Source organism: Ailuropoda melanoleuca, chromosome 1 (genome assembly GCF_002007445.2).
Source record: "Ailuropoda melanoleuca isolate Jingjing chromosome 1, ASM200744v2, whole genome shotgun sequence".
In the NCBI taxonomy this organism is placed as follows: Eukaryota; Metazoa; Chordata; class Mammalia; order Carnivora; family Ursidae; genus Ailuropoda; species Ailuropoda melanoleuca.
Genome location: NC_048218.1, coordinates 161,148,413 through 161,161,766, shown reverse-complemented (window position 1 = coordinate 161,161,766; position 13,354 = coordinate 161,148,413). Strand labels below are relative to the sequence as shown.

The following is a 13,354-nucleotide window of genomic DNA, read 5'->3' as shown; positions in this document are numbered from 1 at the left end:
CCCTTTTACCTCAGTGTACCGCTTCTATAGCACTCTTTCGCTGGTGGCAAGCACTACTGATACACTCTTACAAAAAGCCTTGTTAATTTTTTAATTTAAGGTTTACACTTCTTTATGCACATATCTTTCAAAATCAAATGCAATGTATAACTGCCCATTTCCACCCTGATCACAGAGTGGGACCGTCTCTTCAGAAGAAGGCTGTGTTAAGAGTTAAGTGGCTATGATACTGTGAGGAAAAAGCACTGCAATACCCGTATTAAACAATACTTCCAACAGGAAAATGAGTTGAAGGTAACTTACTTTCTTTTGATTTAGGGCCCACCGATATTTAAATCCAGTCCCATAAAACTGACAAAATTGTTTGTGAAATGTTACATAAAGTTATACTGGTTTATTCATCCTTCTAAACTTGAGCATCTGCACTGGGCCAGACACTAAGCTCAGTGATGGGTCTACTGAAGAGCTCTGAATAGGAAAATGTACTCGGGGTAAACCTTCTAAACCTGATGGTTCCCTGTGATACGCACCATATGGTTTTCTGCCTTTGTAATTTACAGGCTCTGGCCCTTACCCTACTGGTCTTAGTCCTTATTTGTTTTTGGCAGGGAATATGCAGAATTCCTTTTTCTCTAGGGCACAGTCTCCTATTTCTCCACCATATTAAAGTGGTGAGCCAAGTCCTTTACAAAGTTCGAAGCCCCTTTAGAGCTCATCATTTTACTGACAGGAAGAGTCCAAATAAAAACTGGTCTGTTAAGTCAACTTTTATTTAAGCATCAATATCATAAGACATTCTCATTCTACAATTTGAGAATACCAAGAGAATAGAGCACTGGTTGCACATAAATAACTTTTTAGTAATCACTAAGCACTTGAAAACTTTAAAAACAGGTACAGATGGGGTAAGGGAGGCTCAAAAAGTTTTATAAAAGGACCATAACAAGAATGATGTAATTTCAATTTGATACAGCAACCCAAGACTTCTTTTTCTCTTACTACTCAGGAAAGATAATTAAGATTTTTTTTAATCATTTTTCAGTCAGCAATTAATACAAACATTTGCCTCTTCTCACCAGTGATAACCAAGGAAAATCTAAACATAATAGTTTACAGGGATACTGTCTTAATTCTGGATAATTCAATTAAGTAATACTGCTTAAATTGCCCCCTTTGAAGGAGATCGATTCTGAAAATGATAGATTTTTGGCCAGTATAGAACACACACAAATGGGTCCCACTTTATGAAGGTCCAATCTAAATTTCTGAATTCTGAATTCCAATTTCTGAGAAGATTAAGTTCAAGAATTTTAAAATAATTCCTGTATAGAACTTTTCATTAAGCAATCTACTTGAATTGAATAATAAAATAATGTTCACTTAGGTAGATTCAAGATTAATAATAGTAACTTATAATGAAATCAGCCTTTCCAATTATTTTATTAGAATAATGACTAATCAATTTATATTAAAATACTATATACAAAAAACAGTAATGGGTGAAAGTTCCTCAAGATAAAGTTTTATAGCAAAAAGAAGGGAGGGCCTGGTACTTCTAATAGACACATTTAACAAACAGTGAAGTGGGATTCTAATGGTGTTAGCTTCAGGGCATAAGAGATAATTGATGGAATGAGGATATTTTTTTGGTAGTTATTTCCTCAATTATTTGAATTTTTCCATTGAAAATCTAAAAATTTGTGGTTGACTATACAAAAGAGCAGTAAGTATGTATGGGCCAGTGATAATATCAGAGCAAATAGCAATTCTGAAGTTACAGTCTCATTTCCAGGCTTGTGCAGAATACGTGTTTCTCTTTAACTGTCCAATAAAGAAAAAAAAAACCAAGGAAAGTGTTAGAACTACAGACCAAAAATAAAGTGCTAAGAGTCATTCCATGTTTGCCATATACTAGAAACAATGCTTACTGTCTCCTAAATGCAATCAGGATTCTCCTGTCCCTCTGTACGTCAAAATAGCCACCTCCTTTATTGTAATGTAAAATATTTTCTACCAAAATTTAGTTCGTCTTTTTAAAAAGCTGAAGTATAGTTGACACACAATGTTACATTAGTTTCAGATGTACAACATAGTGATTTGACAAGTCTGTATGTTATGCTATGCCTGTAAGTGTAGCTAGGTTTTTTGCTTTTAAACTGTAAAAACCAATACTGTAGTTTAGGCTTTGGAAAACAAGAGGGGATTATTTTTTTTTTTAAAGATTTTATTTATTTATTCGACAGAGATAGAGACAGCCAGCGAGAGAGGGAACACAAGCAGGGGGAGTGGGAAAGGAAGAAGCAGGCTCATAGCAGAGGAGCCTGATGTGGGGCTCGATCCCATAACGCTGGGATCACACCCTGAGCCGAAGGCAGACGCTTAACCACCGTGCCACCCAGGCGCCCCAGTGGAAAACAAGAGGGGATTATTATCAACACCTGAAAGCTATAGTTTATAAATTATAAACTCCTATGATTTCAATTTTTGCTTGAAAAAAAACCCACAATATTTATAAATTTCCTGCTCTTGATTCAAAAGGATCCTGAAAAGTCAAACAATACTGAAATTAAATAGGCACTGGTATGTCAAGAGTCTTAACCTTACCTCGTGTGAAATAGATGGGTAGGTGTATCAATCTCTTAAGCACAATGCCATTGTGCTTATTGTATAGTACTGGATAGGCCATGAAGCCTTGTGGTACCTGACAGACACCCAGTCTTTACTGAGAAAGGAAGCCAGATGTCTTTGTAAGAAAATCAGCTTATATTCTGGAGATGGAGGAATGGGCCAGACACAGATGGATGAGCAGAGAGCAGCCCAACAGGAACAGTCCAAATATGATGGTGTTTAACCAATCCAATTCTGATCCTCCATACTTGCAGAGGTCTTTTTGCTATCTGGCTGCATATCCGCTCTATGAGTCACGGTGTTAAGTATTACAGTAAGTAGGAGAAGCCTTCTTTGGTAAGACCACCTTCTCTACCAAAATAGAGGAGGAACTGCTGCTTTGTAGGAACTGCCAAGACTGGTGCCTCTAATTGTTGTGGCAGTGCCAGGTGTGGTCTTCTTCCTGGACCAGATTGAAACAACTACTAAAACTTGGCATATAGCTAACACTTTGGCTAACGCATATTTCTGTTACTGCCTACTCAGACAGTTAGATGCAATTTCTTTTCAGCTGGCAGGGAAAACAAAATAACTTCATGCTCTGACCTCAAGGATCTCTTGACTCTCTGTATGCTATAATCTAAGCTGCAGGAGCCTTGACCCATCTCACTTTAACATAGGTAGTCACATACAGTCTCGTATATTGATGCCCATAATACTGATCAGGTCTGGAGAACAGGACATGGTAAGACAAGTGCTTGATAGGACAGAAGTTTATCCTAAAATACAGTGGTGGTCACCACAAAGTTCCTAGATGTCCACAGGTCTAGAGCAGGGGTTGGCAAACTATGGTCTACAGACCAACTCTAGGCCACTGCCTGTTTTTGTAAATAATGTTTTATTGGAACACAGCCATGTCTATTTGTTCAAGTATGAAAAAAATCTGAAAATAATTATTTTCTGGTCTTTTACAGAAAAAAGTTTGTCAAGTTCTGATCTACAGCATGTTGGTATAGCTCCTTGGAAACAAAGGATATACCCTGCTGCCCCAAGTATCTCCTACATATTACAGATGGCATACCCAATAACTAAATGTGCCACTTAAATACTTTTACTGGGTAAAACAAAAAGTTGCCAGTTGCCAGTAAAGGCTAGAGCAGGAGACAGCTTTCTAAGTGGGACAGGCTACTGTAAAATGGCTTGGCTGCTCAGATTACTTTGTGGTTCTGGGGCATCAGGATACTGACTAGGATACTGCTTATAGCTTGGGCCATGTTCCAATATGACCACAGAGGATGATCCTGGGATTCTGGAGCTAGGCCAATCTCCTTTAAGCAGGCATCATTTTTTTTTCAGGAAATAGCTCCTGGCTGGCCACTAGGTCTTGAAAGACAGCAAATGTCTGACATCAAGGGAAACAAAGTAACCATACCATTAATACATTTTGAACAGTTTTACCTGATCTACCAAATCACAGATAGCATGCCTTTGACCAATAATTTGGTATTTAAGCATAACCCTGGGCTTACAGAGGACTCAAAGGCACAGAATACCCAAAGAGCTAATCACAACCCTTTCCTAGGAGGTCTTCTCCCTCAACCAGGGTTATGTGTTTATAGAGGTGATCTCTATAAATCAGCTGATAAATTTGAGAGACCTAAACTTGGTTTATTTATGATGGTATTTGCCAAGAGTAGACTGTTAAAACATTATAGTCCCTTCAGAAATGGTACTGAAAGACAATTCAGAAGAAACCTTCTGATTTGGCAGAATCTTAAGTAGTCCTTTTATTTTCCATTATACCCTTCAGGAGGGAAAGGCTAAGGTCAGTTTTTATCAATTCTTGACAGTGGCTAATGGTTTACCTAGATGGATGTAGACCTGAAATAAGTAAAAATGTAAGACTGTTGACAAAAAGATTTGAGGAAGGATAATGTAGATGATCCTTTAGAAAGAACACAAATTTGTATTCCATATGAATTCTTACCAGAGTGCCCACAACTTCAGCAAAATCTCTTAATAAACACGTGGATAGTACTGCATCTCTGTCTTCCCTCTCCAATCTGAAGCTTGCTCAGTAGTTTTATGAGTGACCACAGCGACAGTGATAGAGGCTGCATAAGCCAGCAGCTATGGAAGCTAATGCACTTCCTCTCCCTAAGGCCTATGCGGCTACCCACTACTGGACAGCACCTACTTTGTCAGGCATATGGACCAATCCTAAGCCCTTGATTTGTTACCACACCTTGGGGAACCAGTTAGTTACCTAATGCCAAGCTAACTACACTGGGACTCGTGCGTTGTTAAAGGGACAATGTCCTGCCCTCATTGGAATTGATACTGATTCTGGATTTGGATTGACCTTCACTTTGTTTTGCACTCTTGACAACATCATCATATGAGTTTTTACAAATGCTTTGTTCATCACTACTACAGTACTACACAGAACACCTCCAAAGAAATGAGTAGTATCCTGATGTCAAGATGATGCTCGACTCATCAGTACCTATCATCAACCAAAAATGCGCCAACAAAATGATGAAACAGACCATTATATGCTCAGATTCAATACCAGTTACAGGTGCTCTCTTTTATGACTGTGATATTTGCTCAGCCCCAGCAATACATGTAGTACCAGCAAAATACGGTATTATCTCTTCCATAGCCAAAACACGCAGGTCTAAGAAACAAGGGGTAAAAATGTGAGTGGACTCTCTCAAGGTTTTAACTAATAATCTCTTTAAAAAAATTGTGTTTCTAGACCTATGACTCAGGCTTCGCTGGCCCAAATGGCATAACATATACTGGAAAACACATTAAAACTGGTGATCATTTCTAGATGGTAGAGTTAAAGGTAACTTTACCTTTTTTCTCTGTTGTTTTCTAGGTTTTCCAAATTTTCTAGAATTACTATGTATTATTTAACATTAAAACGTAATTACTAAAAAACCCCAAAAAAACCACATACAGCTCCAGAATATTTTCATTGAAAATGACACATAAGGAAAGCAATGAGTTGCTAACAAAATGAGATAAGATAGGAGAACTAGTTTTCCATTTTCTCTGATAGTGGTTACTATGCAGCAATTATGGAAACATTTAAAATCTGACCAAGCCTCAATTTCCTTATTTGTTAAACAAAGAGAACTGTGTAACTCAAAAGATATGTGAAAGAACAAATAAACTGTAACTTCTCTAAAGGCATAAGATATTATTACTAATGGCAGGTGAGTGTTTATATGCTCAGGGCTTTCAAAAGCAAAAACAAAAATTAGTTACCTTTGGGTTAAAATATCTACAAGACTGTGGCTGGGAGCCTCCAAATAGGGCTATGCGATAGTCATGTTTCTTTCTTCTGGGCCTTGTGCCTTCTACCAATTCCTCTCGATCCTCCGGAGACAGCAGATGATACCTCATTCCACCTGTAGAAAAACACATGGCAACTTCTCAAGAACTTCAGGCACATTAATGCTTTAAAAAGGAAATAACCAAATTTAGTGCTTTTATTTCTGTAACTGTTTTTCTATTACCCCTCTACAGCATTTAAGCAAAGAGTGAGGGGGGAAAAGGCAAGAAAATGTGTAAGGATCTGAGCCCTAACCAATTTATTATTCTCAGCAATCTTTATGCTAAGAACACCCCACCCACTTACTACATACCAGTGAATTATCTGCCTCTTCATGCAACAGCTGCCAAAATAATAATGTTAAAATTCAGATCTCCTAACCTAGCAGTTCTCAATGCTAGCCGTATATTAGAATCACCTAGGAAATCTCTGAAACTACCAAAGACCCATCAAATAAAAAATTCTGTTGGTACGGACCAGGTACTAGTATTGCCATTTAAAATGCGGTTCAAAGGCCAGCAGCTTCAGCATCTGGGAGTTTGTTAGAACTACTGAACCTCAGAATCTACCAGGCTTAGTGAATCAGAATCTACATATTTAACAAAATCCCAAGGTAATTTAGATGCACATAAACTTTGACAAGTAGATGCCTCAGATGATTTTTTTTAAAGATTTATTTGAGAGAGAGAGAGAGAGAGCAAGAGAGCTAGCGTGCGCGAGTGTGGAGGAGTTAAGTGACTGACTCTTGGTTCTGGCTCAGATCCTGAGCTCAGGGTTGTGAGATTGAGGCCAGCTAGCGTCAGACTCCACACTCAGAACAAGTCTGCTGGAGATTCTTTCTTCTTCTCCCTCTGGCCCTCTAGTTTGTGTTCTCTCTCCCTCTAAAATAAATAAATGAACCTTAAAAAAAAAAAAAAAAGAAGGCCCCAAATGGGAAAGCTAAGGTGAAAAACACAGAAGCCATGAAAAAAAAATTCAGACTTAACTACATAAAATTTTAAGTTAAATTGCTGCATGGCAGAAAGAAAAAAACGAAACAAAAAGACAATGACGAACTAGGAAAATATTTATTAATCATATAACAGACCAATTGGAAAGATACCCTATTAATAAGATTAAAACCAGTTATTAATAGAAAATTCCATTAAGTAACTGAACACAGTTCACCGAAAAAGAACTACAAACAACTTTTAAACATATGAAAAGATGCTCAAGTGCTCTAGTTAGAGAAATACAAATTAAATCATACTTTTTCACTTATCATATTGGCCATGATCAAACTGCCTGAGACACAGGGTATAATATAGGTGTGGGGAAACACATACTGCTTCCTACACATTGCAGGTGGGGATGTGGACAGTTACAAACTATATGGAGGGCAATATACTATGATCTACTCTAAATTACAAATGCACACATTCTTTACTCAGTAATTCTTCTAGGAGTTTATCAACCTAAAGTTCAGTCAGGGAAGTGGTTAAAAATTACTGTATATTCATACAATGGAATATTATATGTGGCTGTTAAGAAAAATGAAAAAGGGTAATATATACCCATGGAATGATCTCCAAAAGCTAATGTGGAGTGAAAAAGCAGTATGTAGCAGAATACACAGTATGATACCATTTGTGTTTTAAAAATTTATATTTTATGCATATAGTTATATAAATAATTTATACAAGTATATGTAAGTAAATGTGTATACAGACTACCTATGGAAAGATATATAAGATAGTAATAGTAACCTCCAGCATGAGGGGATGAAGGGTGTAGGGAGCAGGGGTACTGAAGAGATTTACTTTTCACTATATACCCTTTTATATATTTTTGAACCATATATGATGTGTAGTATTATTGATCCAAAAATAAAATAATGTCAACAGTTCTTAACACACGCAAAATACTTTGTTCATGAGGCTATGCTGTACCTTTATAAAAGAGAGACAGTTGGAGAAGCTTGCGAGTGAATGAAAATCAGTATCAATATTTAGCATCTCCTTCATTTTGGAGTCTGAGTAAAAGCACTTTGTATCAGAACAGCAGGCAACCTTTGCAGCTAAGGCTCTGGTGCATGCTCTAGGTCAGGGGTCAGCAAACTTTTTCTGGAAAGGGCCAGATAGTAAATACTTTAGGCTTTGCAGGCCACATACGGTTTCTGTCACATATTCTCAATTTGTTTGTTTTTATAATCCCTTATAAACGCAAAGACCACTTTTACCTCAGGGCTAGCTACAGCCTGTGGCATGTAGTTTGCTGACCTCCCCTTCAACCCTCCCACTCCAGATCTAAGACAGCGATTCTGAAAGTGTGGTTCCCTGACCATCACCAGCAGCAGTGGCACCTGAAAACATGTTAAAAATCCAGATTACTGTGCACTACCCCAGACTTCGGAGTCAGAAACACCAGGGTTTGAGAGCTACTGCCCTTAGGAGGGCTCCACACAGGCCACAAGTATACGGTAGCTCCCAAAAAGAGAAGACAGGTAGCAAGGAAGGAGAGAGACAGGAGGGCAACTGTTTCCAGGCAGCAGGCCACTGGGTAAAAGTGGTGGACTGTAGCCAATGGTGTTGACCCCTGAAGGAAGCATAAGCTGGGGCTTCACTGATAGGCTTTTTCTCTCCAAGGACAGGGTTGGGGACAAACATTCTGACATCTTTCCCTGAGGAGCTCTTTGCTTCTTAGGCTTATTGCTTTGGGAGTTCTTCCTCTGAGAATTAGGTATTGTCATTTGCAAATTTTAAGTAAGAAATCTGTTGCAAAGATAGAAAGTGCCCAATATAACTTCAAAAAAAAAAAAAAGGCACACCAAGTTACATTATTGTGAACTTTCAAAACATCAAAACATCAGGGATATGAAAAAAGCTTTTATTTTTTTATTTTTTCCGCAGTGGGGGAGGGGCAGAGGGAAAGGATTTTCAAGCTGACTCCCTGCTGAGTGCAGAGCCTGAGGCCAGGCTTGAGCTCAGGACCTAGGAGACCAGAACCTGAGCCAAAACCAAGAGTCAGACGCTTAACTGACTGAGCCACCCAGGAGCAACCCGCACCAAAAAAAAAGATTTTAAATGCTTACAAAGAGGAATAAAAGAAGAAAAGGATCAGACTGACATCAGATTTTTCAAAAATAACACTGGAAGCTAGTTAATAACGGAGCAATGCCTTCAAAATTCTAACTGAAAATGATTTTCAACATAATTCTATACCCACTTTAAGAATCCTTCAACATTTTATGGTAAAATAAAGATATGAGATTCATCAAGTCTCCAAATATTTACTATCATATACACTTTCTCAGGAACCTTGTAGGGAAACATTCCATTCAACAGAGAGAATTATGCAAAGGGAAGATCTGGGGTCTAGGAAGAGAGTGGGTCTAACTTAGGAGAGGAGTGAAAAGACATCCCAGGATGGTAGAGGAGGGAAGTCCAAGACAAATGTGCCTCAGGGTTAGAGTACAAACAGTCCATATTTGAATACGTAGAAGGAAGGCTCTATGAAGGATTTTCCAAGAAATAAAAGTAACAGACTGTCTAATTGTACAATTTTATTAAGGAGAACTTTACAGAGGGGTGGGGAAGTAGCCTGCAAGTCAAGAAAAACTAAATAAATGAAAAAAATATGGCAGTTATTAGTTCCAGGCCAAAAAAAAAAAAAAAAAAGCGATCACGGTAGACTATTTGGTTGAATAAAATAAAAAAGTAAACACTAGAAACGAAGTGCATGAAAGCTGTCATACACAACCAGAGACAAGGTATAAGTAATTTTTACCTTCTATCACACATATCCCTATACGATAAGGGCTGGGGCTAAGTCTCCTCCAAGTAGACAGCTGAGAACCCCACTGCATTAATTGTTTAAAAGAGTTAAGTCTTCAATGTTTCTCCCTGGTGCTGAGTCTGATCCATTCTAAAGGGTTTAAGCTCAAGAGAAACTGGCTACAGGATCAGGTTATAAATGGACAGTAAGGCAACTTACTTATCACCATCTTAAGGCATTCAGGATTGTCTTGAATAAGTGGTTCCGCTTGTACCGTTTTACTTAAGAAATTCTTTGATATAAGAGGAAATCTGACTTTAGCAAGGATATCAACCATAAATGGCTGGCGATTAGGTTCATCGTATTTCAACCATCTGACAGCAGCATCATAAACCTAGGCGGGGGGGGGGGGAACAGCAAAGTAAGGTGCTTAGAAGGCAGCAACATTTCCAATTAGCTATATTTACTCTTATACTGAAAGTTGGGGGAGGATCTCATGAAGACACAACCACTTATTCCCAATACTTTATTCAGATATTTTCTTTCATTCCCAAACACTTGCCTGTACTTCACAACAGTTTACCCACTGCGCTAATGATTCTTGTAGATAAGTATTTTTTACAATTACTATTATATAATGTAATCACAGGGAGGATACTGAATTTATGATTTTTTAAAACAAAATATAACTTCTTTACAGAAGGAGCTATGATGTACATTTCTACTGAAAGAAATCTGATCAATGATAGTTTCAATATATGTTCACTCGGTACCAGGAAAAAAGGCTAATTTCCTAAAAGGGCTTCCATCCCAAGAGATATGAAGGTCAGCTATGATTTTATTTCAATATGATATTCCTGAATTTTGAACTGATAGACTTACCTTCTTTCCAGAAACTTTATGATAGAAAAATTCTATATTTAAAAAATACATTAAAGGATATTTATATAAGAATTGTTTTCAAAAGAGTACTGTAGCATTCATTTATCTTCACCAAACAAGTCCAAGTTTATCAACACAATTTGAATATTAAATAACTAGGTTTTTGTTGTTTTTTTTTTAAAGTAGGCTCCATGCCCAGGGGCCCTGAGTGGCACAGTCAGTTAAGCATCTGACTCTTGGTTGTTAGATCACGCCCTGAGTTGGCTCTGTGTTCAGTACAGAGTCTGTTTGAGATTCTCTGCTTCTTCCCCTCCTGCTTGTGCTCTCTCTCTCTCAAATAAATAAATCTTTAAAAAAAAAAAAATAAAGGAGGCTCCATGCCCAACGTGGGGCTTGAGCTCACAGCCCTGAGATCAAGAGTCCCATGCTCTACCTGCTGAGCCATCCAGGTGTCCCACAAATCATGAGTTTAGGCACACTGAAAACACACCTATTACTTCATAAACCATACACATCTGCCACATACATGTTTGAGCTACTTAAATTGGTTAATTTGGGGTTGGTGTTAATATGGCCTAAGTTCTGATCTCCATTATGAATTAAATTTTTTATGGGAATTGGCCTATTTTCTTAAACAAATTTTTAATTTTGGACAAGTTTTAGATTTATAGAAAGGTTGCAAAGATAGTGCAGAGTCCTCATATACCCTGCACCCAGTTAAAATGTTACATTAGCATGATACTCTTATCACAATTAATGAATCAATTAACTAAAATCCATACTTCCAAAACTTGGTTTTTTATCTAATTTTTTTCTCTGTCCCATAGTCCTATAAAAGATACCACATCACATTTACTCATTATGTCACCTTAGGATCTTCAGCCTATCACAGTTTCTCAGACTTCCCTTGTTTCTGATCACTTTGACAGTTTTGAGTGCTGGTCAGGTATTTTGTAAAATGTCCTTCAGTTTGGGTTTGTCTGATGTTTTTCTCATGATTAGACCAGGATTACAGTTTCTTAGGAGGAAGACCACAGAGGTGCCATGCCATTCTCCTTACATTATTTTAAGGGTGCATGATATCAACATGACTTATCACTGACAATATTAACATATAAGTAGTGCTCATCAGGTTTGATGATCTGCAGGTAGCATTTGCCAGGTTTTCTTCAGTCTAAAGTTACTTTTTAATTCCCTTCCATAATGCATTAAGTCAGTTAATTTTGGTCAAAGAACTGAGGTGTTTTGTTCTGGTGTTTTTTTGTTGTTTTTGTTTTTTTTGCATAGTCAGGTCCTCCAGGTCCAACTTGTCAACTTGTAGACAAATGTAACTCATGACTCTGGGCCATTAAGAAGACCAGACAAAAAATGGCTCAGTACAAGTCTTTTATCTTTAGAACAAAAGTAACTCAAAGCATATGATCTTACAGTACCTCTGTTAGTTTTCTATTGCTGATGTAAAAAATTATCACAAATTTACTGGCTCCAAATACAGAGAAGGGTGTGGGACTGAAAACAGGGATTAACTGAATGTCTGCCTATCAAAGTGTTACTGTTGGTCCATCTAGCTCCCGAACACCTACACCCAGCTTACACTGACAGTTTATTTGATAGTTCTGGAGGTTGAGTCCAACATGGGTCACACTGGGTTAAAATCAATGTGTCAGCAGGGCTGCCTGAAGGCTCTAGAGAAGGCATTTCCTTGCCTTTTCCAGAATCTAGAATCTGCCTGCATTCCTTGGCTTGTGGCCTCTTCCTCCATCTTCAAAGCCAGCAATCTCTGGCCATATCACACATCACATCACTCTGACACTGACTTTTCTGCCTCCCTCCACCACATTTAAGGACCCTCAGGATTACAAAGGGCCCACCTGGGTAATCTCATCTCAAAGATCTTTAACTTAAGCACTTCTGCAAAGACCCACTTGCCATGTAAGGTAACATACTCATTAGTTCTGGGGATTAGGATGTGGACATCTTTGGAGGGGAAGCATTGCTCTTCCTACCATGGTATCCACAGCTTTATTTCTACCGAATGGCCTATCTCTCAGATAGAAGGCCCTTACAAGCACCCAAGATTTACTTTTCCTATGAAACACATTTTGGAATACTCTGTTTAATGAAAAGAACACATTCTCTCCTAATAGGATTCTTTTCCTTGTCATGTATCCAAACATGAAATGTAAGAAGTCAATAAAGATATTTTTACTAAAAAACGTGAGAAGACAATTTAGTCACCTGATCCTCTGCTCTCACAGTCAGAGTGTCCTGGTTGAGGAGATGTGTAACTCGCTTGACATCAAGTTGCAGAAATTCATCAGTTTTGTAAACTTCAGTAAAATGCTGATGAATAAAGTCATCCGCAGTTGCTTTCAATTCAGGACAATCCAGACACTCTGCTAGCACGCTTATACCTAAATACAGAATAGATGAATAGAAAATCACTTAAAAAAAACCCCAAACATACACTGAAGACCAAGTATGACTGCAGAAATATGAGGCTGAAAGAATTTCATAAATTTGGATCCTTTTCTGTTCTACTGATTTGTTTATTCTTATGCCAATACTACACTGACTTAAGTATGGCTGCTTTTGACACTTTGCAGGAAAAGTTCCTTCAATATTTTTTCACATTTTTCTTGGCTACCGTTAAATAAACATTTTCTCTTGCAAATAAATTTTAAAATAAGCTTATAACATTCTACTGTAAAAAACCCTGATACAATTTTAATTAGAATTGCACTGAATTTCCGGATTACTTTAGGG

At 37.7% G+C, this 13,354-nt stretch overlaps 1 protein-coding gene across 4 annotated transcripts in view; it reads right to left on the bottom strand.

Annotated features, from left to right (window-relative positions):
* Positions 1-13,354, bottom strand: part of KLHL7 (kelch like family member 7) — a 69,033-nt gene that overhangs the window by 17,665 nt on the left and 38,014 nt on the right. For all 4 annotated transcript variants that reach the window (XM_011227594.3, XM_002921327.4, XM_019801874.2 and 1 more), the window contains 3 exons: positions 12,827-13,002; positions 9,926-10,100; positions 5,887-6,029 (listed from right to left, as the gene is read on the bottom strand). In XM_011227594.3, the coding sequence (XP_011225896.1) occupies positions 5,887-6,029; positions 9,926-10,100; positions 12,827-13,002 (494 nt within the window). The remainder of the gene's footprint in view (positions 1-5,886; positions 6,030-9,925; positions 10,101-12,826; positions 13,003-13,354) is intronic.